We start from the raw sequence: 20,418 nt of genomic DNA, 5'->3' as shown, positions 1-20,418 counted from the left end.
TAAAACACTTACTTCTACATTCCACATTATGCAACCTATATTTCAATAAATTTGTTACTAAAAAATTATATATGTAAACACATCACACACAGTCTTTTATATGGTTCTGTTTCTCACATTTTAAGTAAATTACTTGAATGAGTTTTCTAAATTGGGGCCATGAAATGGCACGGAGAGAAGCTTGTTAATGCCATGCTTCACTCTGCCTTCACCAAAGCATATATCAAACAACCTCAAAATCAATGGCTGCAGTGCCATGGGGCACAAAATAATAGGCTGCCATCTGTCACATCCCTGCCCTGTGTGGATACTAGTTCTCTCAAAGGCATGAAAAGGATGCTACATTCTGGTCCAGGAACGGGTGGAGCTTACCTGCCTGTGGTCCTAACACAGAAGGGTAAAGTCTTCCTCAAAAGGGAGCAGTCATTATTCCTTTGCCCTGTTTTCAAACCCATAAGGGAGTTTTATTTTCATTTTGAGCTAGTGTGCTGCTATGAGAACCCCAACAAAAGTATGTGAGTATATTTCCATGTCTGCAGCAAGTCAAGCAATAAAAAAGAATCCTACTAGTGAATGATGGGATACCTTGCAAATGGAACATGCATTACAGACAGGTAACACGGGAGACGTAAAAATTAGGTCAACCTAAGATGCTAAGATGGTAAAGGGTCTGCCTACAATGCGGGTGACCCAGGTTCAACCCCTGGGTCAGGAAGATCTCCTGGAGAAGGAAATGGCAACCCATTCCAGTACTCTTGCCTGGAAAATCCTATGGGCAGAGGAGCCTGGTAGGCTACAGTCCATGGGCTCGCAAAGAGTCGGATGGACACGACTGTGCAACTTCACTTCCTTTCAAGATAATAATATAAGCCATTCTGCTTTATTTATGGTACTTCTCAGATTCGTTCTATTTGGTGCTCCACTAACTGGCAAATCCCTGTTCTTTTAAAAACAATCACTCAGATTTCAACTTCTTGGCAATGCTGTAGGTGAAACTTCTGTCTCTAGGCTGGGCACTTTCCTTCCCCTGGGCTGCCAAAATTTCTTCCCAATCAGGTCACAGAGGCCAGTTTCTCCTGAAGAGTGAGTATACAGCTCTGGTTGGAAGCAACCTGAGTGAGCCACCTTCTTCATATCGCTGTGTTCTCAAGAACTGGAGCAATGCCCTAGGAGTGCCTAGTCTATGTTGGTGGAATGTACAGCAGCAAATCACACGATGCTTCTCATAGATTAATAGTAACCAGAGGCAGAAGAACAGTAATTTAATTCTGTGGAGGTTAAGTCACTTAGCCCAAGGCAACAACATTTAGATCAAACTTTTAAACTTCATCATCATATGGTATGCTTAAATTGTCTCCTCTATCAGTATCTCTGTCCATATAATAGATGAACTTCCAAGAGGTTTAAAATACCCTCAAGAAATGAAACTCCATCTTGAAATGCAATGGCATTTAAAACTATCTTGATTCAATTTTCAGCCAGACATAAAATTGAACTGCAGATATTTAAATATATAATATAGTCACAAAAGGTAATTTAATCAAGAAGCCAAGTTTAAGCTGTTTTCTCCTTAATATATGTCCATAAATAACAGCTCTATTATACAATAGAAATGGCTACATCTCATCGTTGCATTTTATAATGCAAAAAGACAGTCTGTTGGGTTACCTTTGGCATTCCTAATTAGGAGTAAGTGTTAGTTCTCTGGGGATCAAAATGATACACAGAACCAGGGCAACTATAGTTGTTACTATTCAGTTACTAAGTCGTGTCTGACTCTTTGTGACCCCATGGACTGCAGCCTGCCAGGCTCCTCTGTCCTTCAGCGATAGTAGCTTAGGTTAGTTGAGCACTTACTGTCTATCAGGAACAGTGCTGAGTGTTTCCTGTGAATTACTTCATTTATCCTCACAAAATGGTTAAAACTAGGTGGGTATTATTACATCTCATTTTTCAAGAGGGAAGCAATGAGGTATAGAGATTATTTCACTGATACAAATTTACACAGTCTGTAGGTTGTAAAGCCAGGCTTTGACTCTGAGCAGCCCTTCCTTGTAAAACATACTGAAAATTTAGAATGTGCCAGGCATTAGATGGTAAATGCGTAGCATGGATCATCTAGAGTAATCATGTAAAAAACATGCAACATCGTAACAGCATCTATAAAACACATATGAAAAAAACAGACTTACCGATGGTATCTTGGTAACTGGGCCAAGATCATAAAATTATTAAAAATTTTTCTCTTTAAACACTTTACTAGTCTATCTCTACCCATAATAAAACCACCTTAGTGAAATTAACTTGGAATGGTAATATCTGAAATCTAAAAACTTCCTACTATGTTTCTAATGATCAGTATCAGAAGTTTCCTATAAAGGCCTGGATAGTAAATATTTTCAGCTTTTCAGGCCACATGGCATCTTTTGTGACTCCTCAACTCTGCCTCTGTAACATGAAAGTAGCCCCAGATAATATGTAAACAAATGGGATTGGCTGTATCCTAACAAAACCTTTGATTAGAAAATTGGTGACAGTCCATATTTAGCCTGTGGCCATAGTTTAATATAAAAATAAAATAAAATGATACTATTATTATATAAATAAGCATTCTAAAAGTTAGGAAATGCTCAAAGTGAAACAATACCAAGATGAACAGATGCCTAGAACAAAGGAACAAACATTTACAAGGGAACACAGGTTAAATTGAACTGCTGCTAAGTCGCTTCCATCGTGTCCGACTCTGTGCGACCCCATAGATGGCAGCCTACTAGGCTCCCCCGTCCCTGGGATTCTCCAGGCAAGAACACTGGAGTGGGTTGCCATTTCCTTCTCTAATGCATGAAAGTGAAAAGTGAAAGTGAAGTCGCTCAGTCGTGTCTGACTCTTAGCGACCCCATGGACTGCAGCCTACAAGGCTCCTCCATCCATGGGATTTTCCAGGCAAGAGTACTGGAGTGGGGTGCCATTGCCTTCTCCATAAACTGAACTAGTGTGTATTTATAAACAAAAGGAAAAAGAAAAAAAAAAATAACATTAGGGTGGTAAAAAAATACTCTGGTCCATCTGAGCCCAAATCCTGGCTTCACCACTTACCAGATTTGTGATTATGGACAAGGTTTAAAAATTTCTCTCGGGTTTATTTGCCTTGGCTTTAAATGGGAAATAAAAATTCTACCACTCAGCACATTACAAGCATTAAAAGACAGAATCCCTGCCCTAAAGGCAAGGGGAGTGGTGATCCTGCAAACAGGAAATTCCAGCCTGATCGGCCAAGACACAGTAACAGCCAGCTCCCCATCACACCTGCTACAGCAGCAAAGTGCCGAGCCATCAGCAGAGGCGTGATAAATGTGTACTTGCTGAATCAGTGAACATATAGGAAAAAAAACAGAGTTACTCTGGATGAGCAAAACTGGCTACTAAATCATAGACTATGCCGTTTATTACAATGCCCACATCTAATCAGAGTTTGGGCTCCCCGGTGGTAAAGAATCAGCCTGCCAATGCAGCAGACATGGATTCAATCCTGGGTCAGAGAGATGCTCTGGAATACGAAATAGCAATCCACTCATCTTCTTGCCTGGAAAATTTCATGGACAGAGAAGCCTGGAGGGCGACTGTCCATGGGGTCAAAAAGACTCAGACATGACTGAGCACACAGCACACAGACTTTAGGATTCAAGGTTGAGTCACAGTATACCCTCATGTCTTGGGTTTATGAAATGCAATCACTTCTCAAAACACAGAAAATTAGGAGCAAGTGTCTACATATACTAGGGATTTCCTGGTGGACTACTGCTGTGTGCAAATTGGTATTGGCTTATTCCACTCGATCAAAACAACAGATCCTAAAGTCAGATAGGTGTGCTCACTTCTCAACAGTCCCTTTTTCCTTTGGAATCAGTTAACAGAATCAGAATCAGAACTGTCATCTTCTGCTTTGATATCAATGATTCTAATACAATATGGCTGAAAATTTTATGACTATGTTGAAATGTCCTATATTTTTCTTGCCTCTGCCTGTTTCTTTCAAACTGTAATGGGTTACGAAACTATTGAGCTTTTTTATGAAGCACATTAAAGACTCATACTAGTAGCAATGTGTTGGTAATGAAGAATGTTCATTATTAAGTATGGTTATAAATCACATTTTCTCTCGGGCGCTGAAACATTAACATTGGAAACGAGATGGTAAGCCTCTTTTCAATCTCTCTTCTTTGCAAGTCATTTCCAACTTTTATTGTCAGTGGAGGAGCCAGCTATATGTTATTAGAGTTTTACAAAGTTAGCAGTCAGCTGCAGCATTGACATTGTTCATCAGGAAAGAGCTGTAACTCACTTCCTGTACCAATGGGGTGGAGGGAACGGCAGGAAACTGGTCGCTTTAATGTTACCATCAAAATCTTCTACTACTTTATCAGAATTAGTTGGGAACGCAGAAAACTCTGACACGGATGCAATATATACCATTAACATGTTTCTCCTCTTAGGCCTCCTTTCCCAGAAAGACTTGCCTAAATCACAGCTTTTGTCTTTCCTGGTGGCTCAGACGGTAAAGCGTCTGCCTGCAATGCAGAAGACCTGGGTTGGGAAGATCCCCTGGAGAAGGAAATACTAACCCACTCTAGTACTCTTGCCTGGAAAATCCCATGGACAGAGGAGCCTAGTGGGCTACGGTTCATGGGGTGGCAAAGAATCGGACACGACTGAGCGACTTTACTTTCACTTTCAGCTTTTGTCTATTTCAGGAGTCTTGAATGGAAGGATAGATAGATTCCCATTAAAGGCTCTTCTAGTTCTGGTGTACTTCTACATGATCGGGTATTTGCTTCAAGAAGGCCACTATTAATGCTGTTCTTGACATCAGCATTATTAACTTATCTTTTAAGGTTAGTTTCTTTTATTTTTTTAATCTTTAGCCCAGAGATTTTTTCCCTAAAGTTCTCTTTTAATTGTAGTTGTCTTTCTATAAAAAATTCAAGAATGTATACGCCCTCTATTTCTATTTAATATCTAATAATGCTCTTGCTCTTGCTAAGTCACTTCAGTCGTGTCCGACTCTGTGTGACCCAATACACAGCAGCCCACCAGGCTCCCCCGTCCCTGGGATTCTCCAAGCAAGAACACTGGAGTGGGTTGCCATTTCCTTCTCCAATGCATGAAAGTGAGAAGTGAAAGTGAAGTCACTCAGTTGTGTCCGACTTTGCGACCCCATGGACTGCAGCCCACCAGGCTCATCCATCCATGGGATTTTCCAGGCAAGAGTACTGGAATGGGGTGCCATTAGAGAAAAACTGAAGCAAAAAGAACTGGAATTATTCAGAATGTAACAAGACCATATTATCTCGAGAGAATTCTGTCTGGGTCTGGAATTTGGCATGAGTTTTTGTGTCATTCTCTCATATACTGCATAAATTATGTCACTTACTGTTCACTCATCCTGTCAATAGCAGTAGTATAAAAACAAAAATCTCTTCATTGTTTCGAGAGTAATAAGTCCTGAACTGATTACCCTCAGTCAATACCAACATTTGCCAGCCTGGCATTAAAGGTCTCCACATTTTAGTCCCAACATACCTTCCTGTAACCCTCTGATGAAGATTTACTCGCTCAATTGGACTGGCTTTATCTCCCAAGCATGCCATGTACCTTCTCAAGGCACCATATTGGTTTGGCAAAGAATCTGCCTGCAATGTGGGAGACCTGGGTTCGATCCCTGAGTTGGGAAGATCTCCCGGAGAAGGGAAAGGCTACCCACTCCAGTATTCTGGCCTGGAGAATTCCACGGACTGTACAGTCTACAGGGTCGCAAAGAGTCGGACACAACTGAGCGACTTTCACTCAATGACCCTAAAGTAGGCTGCAAGACAAGCTACTGGTACTTCCACCACCAGGCCTTCTAGTCTGCCTTCAAATGCCATCTTTTTCATAGACCCATCCCTGATCAGTCTTCTGTACTGTGAAGTAGGCTGTGGGCTCATACTTTTTACAACACAGACTCTGTATTTTTTTGACTTATGTTTCCTACTAGACTTTCACATCCATGAGGGTCAGCTCTCCTGTGTGTTCTCATCATATAACTGACCCACTGAGCCCAGTAAAATGGCTTATTCAAAAGAGGTACTCCAAAAATGAATGTTGATTAGGTGGACAATAATTATTATGCAAGCAGCTATCCTGGTGGAGAGCACAAGAACTTGAGTCCCACAGCAGAATACTAGCTGCTGTAATTTGCAGTCACACATCTTTTTTTTTGTTCACGTATAAATTGCTTTATTCTGTTTAATAATTGTAAACTATTCCGAAGTATGGCATATAATAATTCTTTAGCCAAAATTATATTAAAAACTTTTAGGTTGTTTACAATCTTTGTTGTTTCAAATAGTGCTCAATAAATATCTATGTATATTTGTCATTTTTGAATTGCTAGATTGGGATTCACACTTTTTACTTCTGAAATGCATTGCTAAATTGTATTACATTGTTTAAGAGCCATATCTTTTGTCCTGTGAATTGTCTCTCTTTATTTTTTATTGGATTCTTTGAGTTTATTTTTTCTTTTTTTTCATGGTATATCTTCTAAAGTAAAGTAAGATATAGTATACCTTCAAAACTAAAGCAATTTACAACCCTGAAACATAGATTATAGAAATAAAGACACTAAAATACATCTTATGATATTTCTGTAGCCATTTTAACTAGTAGAAGGCTGTAGGGCCTCCAGTTAATTTAAAAGTCTAATAGGTATGCTTCAATAAAACTGATTAAAATTCCCTTGTAACTGAATCAGTGATTAGTATCTATGAACAGTCCTATTTATCTTAAATGTATACTCACAGGTTGATCAGTGTAAACCTGAAAAGAATGTGTTATCAAACAATTATCAGGAGTGAAAGAAAAAGAAGCCCTGAAAAATCCATCTTTCCCTGCTAGGAAAACAGAAGCTAACAAGTTCATGTAGCTAGATCTGCACAGATGGTCTTAAGAGGTACACCGAAAACGTCCTGAAACACAGTGCCTCAAACAAAATGCACATTTATGTAAATGACCATCTACTTCTGTGCTAAACTGAAGAAGTTGTCCTTACACAGGGAATTACAAAATTAAGTGAGCTATTTGGTATTCTATGTATATTTTAAGAGAATAAGTGACATTGCAATAGATTTTAAGCTAACTCTGAGTGTTCAATTCAGAATAAGCTCACTTTTAAAAGCTACAAGTTAAAGAAATGGAGAACTTCAAAACTACTATGTTAAGTGAAAGAAACCAGACACAAAAGACCATGCATGACCCCACTTTTTATATTAAAAGTCTAGAAAAGGCCAATCTCTAGAAACATAAAGAAGATTAAGGTTGCTGAGGGCTGGCGGTAAGAACAAGGATTCACAGTGAAGGGGTGTGAGGACTGGGGTGATGAAAATGTTCTAAGGTTGGATTTTGTGATGTTTTCACAATCTGGTACATTTATTAATGCCACTGAATTATACACCTCTGCACTTAAGATGAGTGAATTTTATATGTAAATTATACTTCAGCAAAGTTATAAAAAAAATGCAGTGATGGGAAGACGACATACTACAGTGATCGTTAGGAATCTATGTGAAGCAAAAAGAGTAGCCTATTTTAAGCTCCAATTTAACAATGGAGCAGAAAGCATGTTCCTTTAATAAAAGTGACCATAATGTTGTAGCATTTGTGGACAGACTTTAAAAGTACCTGCAATGCATTAAAACAATACTTCTGTCTGTACTCATTCAGTCTAATCTTAGGACCATCTATTTGCAAAACAAACATACACCCTCTAGGAAAGGCAACTCAACAATTCACTACTTTTCATTGTTTAGTGTAAACTGAACCTTGCTTTCATTTCAGGGAGACAGAAAGGGGGTCTTCTCATTCGTTCCATATACAACATTTCCAATAGAAGCATTAATTAACCAGAAAAACAAAGTCTAAGATCTTCCCCTCTAAGAACCCACTGTCACTTCCCTGAGTAAACTATCGTATACAGAACACAAGTCATCCAAGTTAAATTTCACAGCAAAAACTAATGTCTTTCTCTCCAAGTGGACTTCATTTGCTTTAAAATTAAATTAAATCTAATCACAACTACTCACTCAACCAACATTTATTGAAAAGTTTGGATACGGCAAGCACCCTGCATCACACTAGGTAAAATCCAGCCTTTGGCATTAAGGAGCTCATAGTCCTGGTGATGAAAGGGGCCACGGAAAATGGAGTATAATCAACACCCACTGTCAGAAGAATGCCAAGGAGGCCACCTAACTCGGTCCTTGTCAAATGACATGGCCCCCAGTTAGGTGGAGTTCTGCAGAACAACGTGCCAAGTAGCATAGACAAGGCAGAGAAGATTCTGCAAAATCAAGATTTCACATTTTCTGAAATGAATCGCTGGATGCTTGTTCAACCAAAATGAGTTCCACAAGCACAGGCAACTGGTCACCTCCCATCACCTGGGAGGCAGTGCGGGCAGGCTGGATAGAAACTTCAAACCCTTTTCCCTGAGAAAGAAAATCCGAGTAAGCAGTGGATTACCTCGGACCACCTCTTCCACAGACTCCGTGGTGGTGGTGGTGGTGGTGGCGATGCTGGTGGTCCTCTCCGTGGCCTCTTCAAAGGGTTCCTCAGCCTCTTCCTCTAGTTCCTCACCATCCTCATCATCCTCCTCATCGTCAGCTTCTTCTTCCTCAACATCCGCCACTTCTTCCTCCTCTGCCACTTCTATGACTTTGTCTTCACTGGAGCAGGAGGGAGAAATAATAGCAATAGTCATTAAACACATTTCGGGCAAGCAAAAAGAAAACCAATGACAAGGAGTTTTGGGTATTTGAGAGGGAATATGGCACTGAATTAAAACACATGGGAGTCGTCCCCCCCCAAAAAAAAAAACACATGGGAGGTCTGAAGCCAGCAGGTCACACTGTGAATCCCAGCTCAGGAGATCTGCAACTTTTTAATCCCTGAACACAGATCTTAGTTTACACAGTTGCAAAAAGAGGATACCATGATTCCAACTATATGACATTCTGGAAAAGGCAAAGTTATGGAGACCATGGTTATGGAGCTATGGTTTTTCCAGTAGTGATATATGGATGTGAGAGTTGGACTATAAAGAAAGCTGATCACCGAAGAATTGATGCTTTTGACCTGTGGTGTTGGAGAAGACTCCTGAGAGTCCCTTGGACTGCAAGGAGATCCAACCAGTCCATCCTAAAGGAGATCAGCCCTGGGTGCTCATTGCAAGGACTGATGCTGAAACTCCAATACTTTGGCCACCTGATGTGAAGAACTGACTCCTTGGAAAAGACCCTGATGCTGGGGAAGATTGAAGGCAGGAGGAGAAGGGGATGACAGAGGATGAGATGGTTGGATGGCATCACTGACTCAATGGACATGAGTTTGAGTAAACCCCGGGAGTTGGTGATGGACAGAGAGGCCTGGTGTGCTACAGTCCATGGGGTTGCAAAGAGTCGGATACGACTGAGTGGCTGAACTGAACTGAATGGAGACCATAAAAAGATCAGTGGTTGGTAGGAGTCTGGGGTGAGGAAGGAAGGCATAAACAGGTAGAACAGAGGGGATCTGAGGGGCAGTGAGACTGTTCTGTAAGACACAGTATCAGAGACGATATAGAATAGTCCAACTTACAAGCATGCGTTTGTGAAAACCCATAGAATTGTACAACACAAAACATGAGCCCTAAAGTAAACTATGGATTTTATTAATGATGTATCAATATTGGTTCAAGTGTACAATACCAAAGCAAAGTGTTAATAAATGGCTGAGGGAAGGCTCTGTATTTCCTGTTAAAATTTTTTCTAAACATAAAATTGCTCTTAACAATAAAGTCTATTAAAAAGTTTGGGTGGGGGACACCAAAACGAAGTTTACTGTAATACTGGCATTACTTTTTGTTAAACATGCGAAAATACCACAAAGTGCCTGCATGGTAGACATTCAATACGTGGATGTGGAAACTGGTTCAAAATTACTATTGAATGTTTACACTGGAAATGAAAGGGGAAGAAGAAATTGGTTTTTCCAGTAGTCATGTACGGAATGTGAGAGTTGGACCAGAGGAAGGATGAGCACTGAAAAATAAAATAGATGCTTTTGAATTGTGGTGCTGGAGAACACTCTTGAGAGTCCACTGGACAGCAAGATCAAACCAGTCATTCCTAAAGGAAATCGACCCTGAATATTCACTAGAAGGACTGATGCTGAAGCTCCAATAATTTGACCACCTCACGTGAAGAGCTGACTCACTGGAAAAGACCCTTATGACTAACCTCGTGGCTCAGGCGATGAAGAGTCTGCCTGCAATGCAGGAAACCTGCATTTGATTCCTGGGTTGGGAAGATCCCCTGGAGAAGGAAATGGCAGTCCACTCCAGTATTCTTGGTTGGAAAATCCCAAAGACAGAGGAGGCTGGAAGGCTACAGTTCATGGGGTTTCAAAGAATAATTTGGCAAACTGGAAGTGGTCAAGCAGGAGATGAAAAGAGTGAACATAGACATTCTAGGAATTGGCGAACTAAGATGGACTGGAATGGGTGAATTTAACTCAGATGACCATTATATCTACTACTGCGGGCAGGAATCCCTTAGAAGAAATGGAGTAGCCATCATGGTCAACAAAAGAGTCCAAAATGCAGTACTTGGATGCAATCTCAAAAAAGACAAAATGATCTCTGTTCATTTCCAACGCAAACCATTCAATATCACGGAGGTAATCCAAGTCTATGCCCCAACCAGTAACACTGAAGAAGCTGAAGCTGAACAGTTCTATGAAGACCTACAAGACCTTCTAGAAGTAACACCCCAAAAAGATGTCCTTTTCATTATAGGGGACTGGAATGCAAAAGTAGGAAGTCAAGAAATATCTGGAGTAACAGGCAAATTTGGCCTTGGAGTACAGAATGAAGCAGGGCAAAGGCTAACAGAGTTCTGCCAAGAGAATGCACTGGTCGTAGCAAACACCCTCTTCCAACAACACCAGAGAAGACTCTACACATGGACATCACCAGATGGTCGACACTGAAATCAGATCGATTATATTCTTTGCAGCCAAAGATGGAGAATCTGTATACAGTCAGCAAAAACAAGACCGGGAGCTGACTGTGGCTCAGATCATGAACTCCTTATTGGCAAATTCAGACTGAAATTGAAGAAAGTGGAGAAACCACTAGACCATTCAGGTAAAATATAGTCATTTGACATAAAGTTGACATAAAGTCAAATCCCTTATGACTATACAGTGGAAGTGAGAAATAGATTTAAGGGATTAGATCTGGTAGAGTGCCTGATGAACTATGGACGGAGATTCGTGACATTGTACAGGAGACAGGAATCAAGACCATCCCCAAGAAAAAGAAATGCAAAGAAGCAAAAAGGCTCTCTGAGGAGGCCTTACAAATAGCTGTGAATAGAAGGGAAGTGAAAAGCAAAGGAGAAAATGAAAGATACACCCATTTGAATGCAGAGTTCCAAAGAATAGCAAGGAGAGATAAGAAAGCTTTCTTCGGTGATCAATGCAAAGAAATAGAGGAAAACAATAGAATGGAAAAGACTAGAGATCTCTTCAAGAAAATTAGAGATACCAAGGGAACATTTCATGCAAAGAGGGGCTCGATAAAGGACAGAAATGGTATGGACTTAACAGAAGCAGAAGATATGAAGAAGAGGTGGCAAGAATACACAGAAGAACTGTACAAAAAAGATGTTCATGACCCAGATAATCATGATAGTGTGATCACTGACCTAGAGCCAGACATCCTGGAATGTGAAGTCAAGTGGGCCTTAGAAAGCATCACTACGAACAACGCTAGTGGAGGTGATGGAATTCCAGTTGAGCTATTTCAAATCCTAAAAGATGATGCTGTGAAAGTGCTGCACTCAATATGCCAGCAAATTTGGAAAACTCAGCAGTGGCCACAGGACTGGAAAAGGTCAGTTTTCATTCCAATCCCAAAGAAAGGCAATGCCAAAGAATACTCAAACTACCGCACACTTGCACTCATCTCACACTCTAGTAAAGTAATGCTCAAAATTCTCCAAGATAGGCTTCAACAATACGTGAGCTGTGAACTTGCAGATGTTCAAGCTGGTTTTAGAAAAGGCAGAGGAACCAGAGATCAAATTGCCAACATCTGCTGGATCATTGAAAAAGCAAGAGAGTTCCAGAAAAACATCTCTTTCTGCTTTATTGAGTATGCCAAAGCCTTTGACTTTGTGGATCACAATAAACTGTGGAAAATTCTGAAAGATATGGGAAAACCAGACTACCTGACCTGCCTCTTGAGATACCTATATGCAGGTCAGGAAGCAACAGTTAGAACAGGATATGGAACAACAGACTGGTTCCAAATAGGAAAAGGAGTACGTCAAGGCTGTATATTGTCACCCTGCTTATTTAACTTATATGCAGAGTACATCATGAGAAATGCTGGGCTGGAGGAAGCACAAGCTGGAATCAAGATTGCTGGGAGAAATATCAATAACCTCAGATATGCAGATGACACCACCCTTATGGCAGAAAATAAAGAAGAACTAAAGAGCCTCTTGATGAAAGTGAAAGAGGAGAGTGAAAAAGTTGGCCTAAAGCACATATTCCGAAAACTACGATCATGGCATCCGTTGCCATCACTTCATGGCAAATAGATGGGGAAACAGTGGAAACAGTGGTGACTTTATTTTTCTGGGCTCTGCAGATGGTGACTGCAGCCATAAAATTAAAAGACACTTACTCCTTGGAAGGAAAGTTATGACCAACCTAGATAGCATATTCAAAAGCAGAAACATTACTTTGTCAACAAAGGTCCGTCCAGTTTAGGCTATGGTTTTCCCAGTGGTCATGTATGGATGTGAGAGTTGGCCTATAAAGAAAGCTGAGAGCAGAAGAATTGATGCTTTTGAACTGTGGTGTTGGAGAAGCCTTGAGAGTCCCTTGGACGGCAAGGAGATCCAACCAGTTCATTCTAAAGGAGATCAGTTCTGGGTGTTCACTGGAAGGACTCATGTTGAAGCTGAAACTCCAGTACTTTGGCCACCTTATGGGAAGAGCTGACTCATTTGAAAAGACCCTGATGCTGGGAAAGGTTGAGGGCAGGAGGAGAAGGGGACGACAGAGGATGAGATGGTTGGATGGCATCACCGACTCAATGCCATGGGTTTGGGTGGACTCCGGGAGTTGGTGATGGACAGGGAGGCCTGGTGTGCTTGTGGTTGGTTCATGGGGTTGCAAAGTGTCAGACACAACTGAGTGACTGAACTGAACTAGATGCCTCAGTTTTAGCCAATATACTGCCTCCTCATTTTTCTTCATAATCTTGATATACTGCTAGTGAATAAAGATGACCTAATGCATGCCATGGGCCAGTTTCTTGTGTTTGAGCTCTCTTCTGTATTCAATGAGATCACAGTCACCAACACTCTGTATTTGTATTTTTAAAAGTTATTTGTTTTTAAATGAAGGGTATTGCTTTACAATACTGTGTTGGTTTCTGCCATACATCAGCATGAATCAGCCATAGGTATAAGGTTGTCCCCTTCCTCTTAACCTCCCTCCCACCTCCCACCCCGTCCCACTCCTCCTGGTTGTCACTGAGCCCTGGTTTGAGTTCACTGAGTCATACAGCAAATTCCTACTGGCTCTCTATTTGACATATGTGGGCTGCCGTCTATGGGGTCGCACAGAGTTGGACACGACTGAAGCGACTTAGCAGCAGCAGCAGCAGCAGTGTATATGAAAACACAGAGAACAGACTTATGGACACAGGGGCGAGAGGGGAGAAGGAGAGGGTGGGATGAATGGAGAGAGTAACATGGAAACATATACACCAATACTCCTTATTTCTCCAAATTAAGTGGAAATTCATGGAAAACAAGGGAGAAAAATCAAATCCAATGAGTCTTCTTAAACCACAACGTGTGAAGGGTGGGTAGAATGCCAGGTTCCAGGTATGCAATCCAGGGTAAAGACAACAGTGGGCTTCTGGGTGGGATGATGAAAACTGGCCCCAGGGCATCCCCAAAGTCCCCCCAACCATCTCTGTTATGAGTTGAATGTTGCATTTAAAACTCCAAACAGAAAGCATGTGTATAAAAACAGCTGTGTTTAAAGCGATCTGCATTCTGGTATGTGTCCAGCCATGAAAAAGAGTGAAATACATGCCTACCATCCATCACTGCATCTGCCTGAGCAATTTCCTGGCATAATAACAAGGAACAGAGACACAGAACAGTTCAGCTGGCTGAGGAATTAAATTACTTGGCCTGAGAGAACTCACGTCCAGTTCTTATTACCATAGCTTTGATTTCTGGAATTAAATTTAGACGTCCATGAATTCAATTATCTCTTTGGACACCATTAAAACAGTAGCACACAGCTATGTTTTAATGATGTGGCATCTTCCCATAAAAGGCCCAACATGCCAACATTATAACTTCTGTTTGCCGTTTTCATAAATAGCTGGAAACACAGAAGGGGAAAAAATAAAAAATAAAAAAACTTTTCCACCTTCTCTTCAACTACTAGACAACTCTGTTCTGTGATGTGACCAAGGTGAGTCAGCTTTACATTTATTTTTTTATTTGGCTGTGTGTTGGGGCTTCATGGGTGGCTCAGATGGTAAAGAATCCCCCTGCAACACATGAGACCCGGGTTCGATTCCTGGGTTGGGAAGATCTCCTGGAGAAGGAAATGACAACCCACTCCAGTATTCTTAACTGGAGAATTCCATGGACGGAGGAGCCTGGTGGGTTACAGTCCATGGGATTGCATGAATCGTACATGACTGAGTGACTTTTATTTTCACTTAGTTTCATTTTCACTGTCATGGAGCATGTGGGATCTAATCCCTGACCAAGGAGTGAACCCAGGACCCTTGCATTGGGAGCACAGAGTCATAGCCACTGGACCACCAGCGAAGTCCCCAAGGTGAGCCACAGTTACAAAAAAAAATGCAAGAAGGTCCAGTTTATGGAAATGTGAGGCTGAGCATCATAGAGCAATGTCTTATCAACAAGTAAACTCACAATAAAATAGTACTTTGCACACACGGTGGAATATTCATTCACTCACACATTTTAGCCTCTGTCAATTTAGAGGAGACAGCTTTTCCAGCCTTTAAATTCCAATAATAAAAACAATTCTAAGGCATGAGGGAATGATCTGAAAACGCTCATCATCTTAGGAGCATCTGAATTTAATAAACAGGTTGAAGGGTCACAGGGACATTATTATGAGGAAATCAATCACCAAGGATACAATTTTGTGTGTCAGCAAGTAAGACTTTAGGTGGGTGAAGGATACACTGCATCACAAAGGTGGTGTTCAAATTTCTAAGTCTGACCTTGATAGATTTCACTCATCACAGTGGGCTCCCTAAGACTCCCTCAAGAGGAGAAAAGATTCTGATTCACTTACTAATATCAGTTGATTTTAGTTTAAGTCATGCAAAACAGTTCATCATTTGCATTCTCTAAAAAAGCTGTATGTATTCTTTCATCTTCTCCACTAAGACTGATAACTTTTCTTTCCCTGCACTCTGTAGGACAAAGGAGCGGAAATGGCAGAGAGAAAGTTGATTCCCAGGGTTTTGTGAATCGACAATCAGGAGACCTGAACTACAGCACTGACGAGGGGAGAGTGAACACAGAGCCGCGGGCAGTTCCCAGAATGTAAGGACCCACTGGGGCCAGAAGGGCAAGTCTCAGCAGGAAGACACTCAGACACTTCTGTGTTCATTGAGAAAGGGGAAGAAAAGAGAGACAGAGAAAGCAAAGTTTTCAAAAAGGTAAACAGACATTCCTTTCCCACTCATTCCAGCCCAGGTCTTAGCGCTGCCTGTTTAGCCTGGAAGGTATGATGGCTGGATACCTTTGTCCCCGAGGGAAGCAGTCCCTGAAATTATGGCTGCTAAATTAGGAAAATTAGAAGTTGCCAGAAAATGTGAGAAAGTAGGAAACTTATTATTCACGGTTCTGAGTAAATGTTGCAAGAGGGGGGACAGCTAAGTAAGAAAAAGCCACTCTCTGCCCCATCTAAAAGGCACCATTAGAAGCCTAAGATACAAGACACACTTCATATAAATGATTCTATTTATATAAACTATGAAAACAGTTACTCCTCACCAATGTTAGAACTCAGAGGAGCTGTCAGACTTTGGCGAGGGGAAGTTTATGACCGAGAGGAGGCAGAGCGGGGGCTTCTGGGAGTCGGCAAGGCTGTGCTTTGATCTGGGCGTGTCCTGTTTTGAAAATCCATCACAGGCTGTAATGCCTGTGTTAGCTGCCCTTCTCTCTGTGTACACTGTGCATGTTGAGTTGCTTCCGTCGTGTCTGAGTCTTTGCAACCCCATAGACTGCAGCCCGCCAGGCTCCTCTGTCCATGGGATGCTCCAGGCAAGAATACTGGAGGGGGGTGTCATTTCTTACTCCAGGGGATCTTCCCGAACCACTGATCAAACCCACGTCTCCGGCACTGGCAGGCGGATTCTTCACCACCGAGCCACCTGGGTAGCCCCTATATACAATGCGTGCTCTGTGCTTAGTCTCTCAATCATAGCAGACTCTTGCAACCCCATGGACTGAAGCCCACCAGGCTCCTCTGTCCATAGGGATTCTCTAGGCAAGAACACTGGAGTGGGCAGCCTTTCCCTTCTCGAGGGGATCTTCCCAACCTAGGGATCTAATCCAGGTCTCCCACATTGCAGGTGGATTCTTTACCATCTGATCCATCAGTTCAGCAAAAAGGATTAAAAAGGAGAGCACACGGCTACTCTTCTTAAATACTCTCACAGCTGGTCTAGGATAACAGCTTGTTAATGAATAAAACTGTTATTTTCAGGGCCTACAAATCGGAAGAAATATACCTCCACTTTAAGCTCCCAACCCCCTATGAGCAAAAATTATAAGGAGCTGAACACATTAAAACACAGAAGATTATAATACATATAAATTTGGCCTCATTGAATTAGTTAAGTTACTAATTCTCTAAATTAATTCATCAGTTTGGATATTTTGTAAGTAAATTTGATGCTCATAGGATTCAATCCATCATATGTTGATGATTACTAAAAAAAAATTACTTACTTTTAATACAGTGTTAGACTCTCTGTTATCTATAGGTAATAGCTAAAACTGACCCCCACAGATTTCTCTTGAGCAGTCTATTGAGTTTCAGTATAGTTGCTTTGATGGCATTTCTTAGGTGGTGGTGGTGGTGGTTTAGTCGCTAAGTCCTGTCCGACTCTTGCAATCCCATGGACTGTAGCCCGCCAGGCTCCTCTGTCCATGGGATTTTCCAGGCAAGAATACTGGAGTGGGTTGCCATTTCCTTCTCCAGGGGATCTTCCCAACCCAGGAATCAAACTCAGGTCTCTTGCATTGCAGGCAGATTCTTTACCAACTGAGCTATGAGGGAAGCCCCCTATTCCTTAGGTAGTGGGTATTATTAACTTGTCAATGAAAGGATCTCTGAGAATCTGACTAACCTCTCCTGAAAAATGCCCTGTAGCAGGAACTGTATGCTACGCTAAAGCCATTCTTAACTCCTTCCCTCATCCATTTTTTGACCAGAGAAAGTAAGAAACCAAATTCTCCATGGCTTTGTGGACAGGGAAAGCAAGGTGACCAAGATACTGCTGGATAATCTGATGCCAGGGGACAGCTACTTGAACTTCTAGGTGGGGCTTTCAGGAAAGTTTTTACTTTCCAGATGATCAGATTTCTACTGATGGTCAGAGGTCTTTTGTTCCTTTACCCACTGCTCTTCTACTTTAACTGGTGAGGCAACAGGCATCTGTCAACTATTAGGTGATGAACATTAGGATGCAGAAGCTAATTAAGATGGCGAGGGGGAAAGACACAAAAAGGAGGGCTCTGTGTATCACCACACCAGCCCAGTGCTCCCAACACCAACGACTGGGTTTCTGTTACTTGCAGCTAAAGGCATTCCTTACAGATTGTTCACTAGCTTCCTCTGGACCCCCGGTCATAGATTCCTGGTTTAGGAAGATAAAGACCAAATTGAGACACCCAAAATTCATGACTCAGGCCTTAAGAGTGAGTTAGACAGGTCATAACCTTAACCTAAACTAGGATGCATGAACACTTACACATTTAATGAATCCCTATTCCAGCGAGAGAATCCATACTCCTTACTGCGTAGTACATGTACCATGTACTGAATGCATTAAGAAGTCCACGGGAAAGTAATTCTTGTGAGCTAGAGGTGTCAGGGCTGGTCGGACATGAAAAGTGGGTGTGAGTATGAGGTAGGAATATCCTGATAATGAACAACCAGGAATAGCAAGTCCATCAGCCTGGCTACACCAGAATTTTCCATGGGCTCTGAGTTTTAACAGTGATAGATGCTCAAACTGCAGAGACCAGGTATACATATATATTTTTTTCTGTAGTCAGTGAACAGTTGAGTATTTGAGTTGAGAGGGATGTGCACCAATTGATAATGAGCAAAAAAAAAAAAAAACAAAACAGGGGGGTAATGCATTAATTCACCCATTCATCCAATCATCCCACTATGTGCATCTCAAAGCCACACATCAGTGGTTCAGTCAGCAACACGGACTGTGCTTTTACCAAGTGCCAGGTGCTGTGGCAGGCACCGGGGGTGCATGAGTGCATGTGACGGAACCTCCGCTTTCTTGGAACATGGTTTAGTAGGGAAGGCACAATATGGGCAAATAAATAACTATGCAAAAACTGCAGTAGAAAGGCAAGGCAAGTGTGTTAACCAGTGACTACAAAAGATGTGTGTGTGGCGGGCGATAGGGCAGCTTCTCAAATAGGATAGACAGGGCATGGTCATGGGGAAAAGGTCGTGGGCATGAGACTTGGAAAGCTGAAAGAGTCAAGGTGGGTGTATGGTTAAGACAGGAGTATGCGCATGTGCAAAGACCCTGGCATGGGTGTGAGCATTAGCACAACCAAGGAAAAAAAAACAAAACCCACAACAAAGAGCCAGTGAACTTGTGGAGGTGGGGGTGGGAAGACCGAGGCTGGGGGAGAAGTGTACATTAGGGGGTGGAGACAGACGGCGGGGGTGACCCACAAGGCTGTGTTGATTATGGTAAGAAAGAGCACATTTATTTATTCTCGATGGGAATGACCAAATCTGATTTGTTTTAAAGATGACTCTGGTTGCAGGGTGGAGAGCAGGCACTAGAGAGACGAGAATGGAAGCCAGGAGTCTGGTTATGGACATTGTGGTGGAAGCTAGAAATATAGGGCGGCACAAGGTAATTCACAGGGACAAGCCAGTCCAGCCTAAAGGATCAGGCCTGGGTGTTCATTGGAAGGACCGATGTTGAAGCTGAAGCTCCAATATTTTGGCCACCTAATGTGAAGAGGTGACTCATTTGAAAAGACCCTGATGTTGGGAAAGATTGAGGGCAGGAGGAGAAGGGGATGACAGAGGATGAGATGGTTGGATGGCATCACCGACTCAATGGACATGGGTTTGGGTAAACTCCGGGAGTTGGTGACAGACAAGGAGGCTTGGTGTGCTGTGGTTCATTGGGTTGCAAAGAATGGGACACGACTGAGCAACTGAACTGAACTGAACTGAATAGCCCAAAGCACAATGATATCATCACCTGTAGAAACGTAAAATTACTACTGTGATAACACTTATGGAGGGCTAGGAGGCCCAAAATGAGCAGGTCTGGAGGTATATGACAAGGCATCTACACGGAAGAGAACTGAAATGTGACCTAAATAAAGCTCAAAGTTAATGAACTCCAAGGACTAAAGACAGCTCCCCAGAAGGTGGAATGGGAAGAGCAGTGCAAACGCCCTGTGGTAGGCAGAGAGGAGACCCTGAGCACCTGAAACAGGATCAGCTGAAGAGAACACAAAGGGCGCTCAAAGAAGGACGAACAGCAGCAACGTGGAGCAGGGGGCAGCTCATGACTTGTTCCTGTGCATCTTGTGAGCTAAGGGTGATTCTCAAATTTTTCAAGTGTTGTAAGACTGGTTCCAAATAGGAAAAGGAGTACATCAAGGCTGTGTACTGTCACCCTGCTTATTTAACTTATATGCAGAGTACAACATGAGAAACGCTGGGCTGGAAGAAACACAAGCTGGAATCAAGATTGCCAGGAGAAATATCAATAACCTCAGATACGTAGATGACACCACCCTTATGGCAGAAAGTGAAGAGGAACTCAAAAGCCTCTTGATGAAAGTGAAAGTGGAGAGTGAAAAAGTTGGCTTAAAGCTCAACATTCAGAAAACGAAGATCATGGCATCCGGTCCCATCACTTCATGGGAAATAGATGGGGAAACAGTGGAAACAGTGTCAGACTTTATTTTTGGGGGCTCGAAAATGACTGCAGATGGTGACTGTAGCCATGAAATTAAAAGACGCTTA

General features: G+C 42.0%; 1 protein-coding gene across 7 annotated transcripts in view; it reads right to left on the bottom strand.

Moving 5' to 3' along the window:
* APP (amyloid beta precursor protein) overlaps positions 1-20,418 on the bottom strand; it is a 312,804-nt gene that overhangs the window by 135,034 nt on the left and 157,352 nt on the right. For all 7 annotated transcript variants that reach the window (XM_027543466.1, XM_027543506.1, XM_027543608.1 and 4 more), the window contains exon 6: positions 8,560-8,762. In XM_027543466.1, coding sequence (XP_027399267.1) covers positions 8,560-8,762 — 203 coding nt within the window. The remainder of the gene's footprint in view (positions 1-8,559; positions 8,763-20,418) is intronic.

The sequence above is a fragment of the Bos indicus x Bos taurus genome, chromosome 1 (genome assembly GCF_003369695.1).
Source record: "Bos indicus x Bos taurus breed Angus x Brahman F1 hybrid chromosome 1, Bos_hybrid_MaternalHap_v2.0, whole genome shotgun sequence".
In the NCBI taxonomy this organism is placed as follows: Eukaryota; Metazoa; Chordata; class Mammalia; order Artiodactyla; family Bovidae; genus Bos; species Bos indicus x Bos taurus.
Note: the sequence above shows the minus strand (reverse complement) of the source record. Positions and strands in the feature narration are given on the sequence as shown.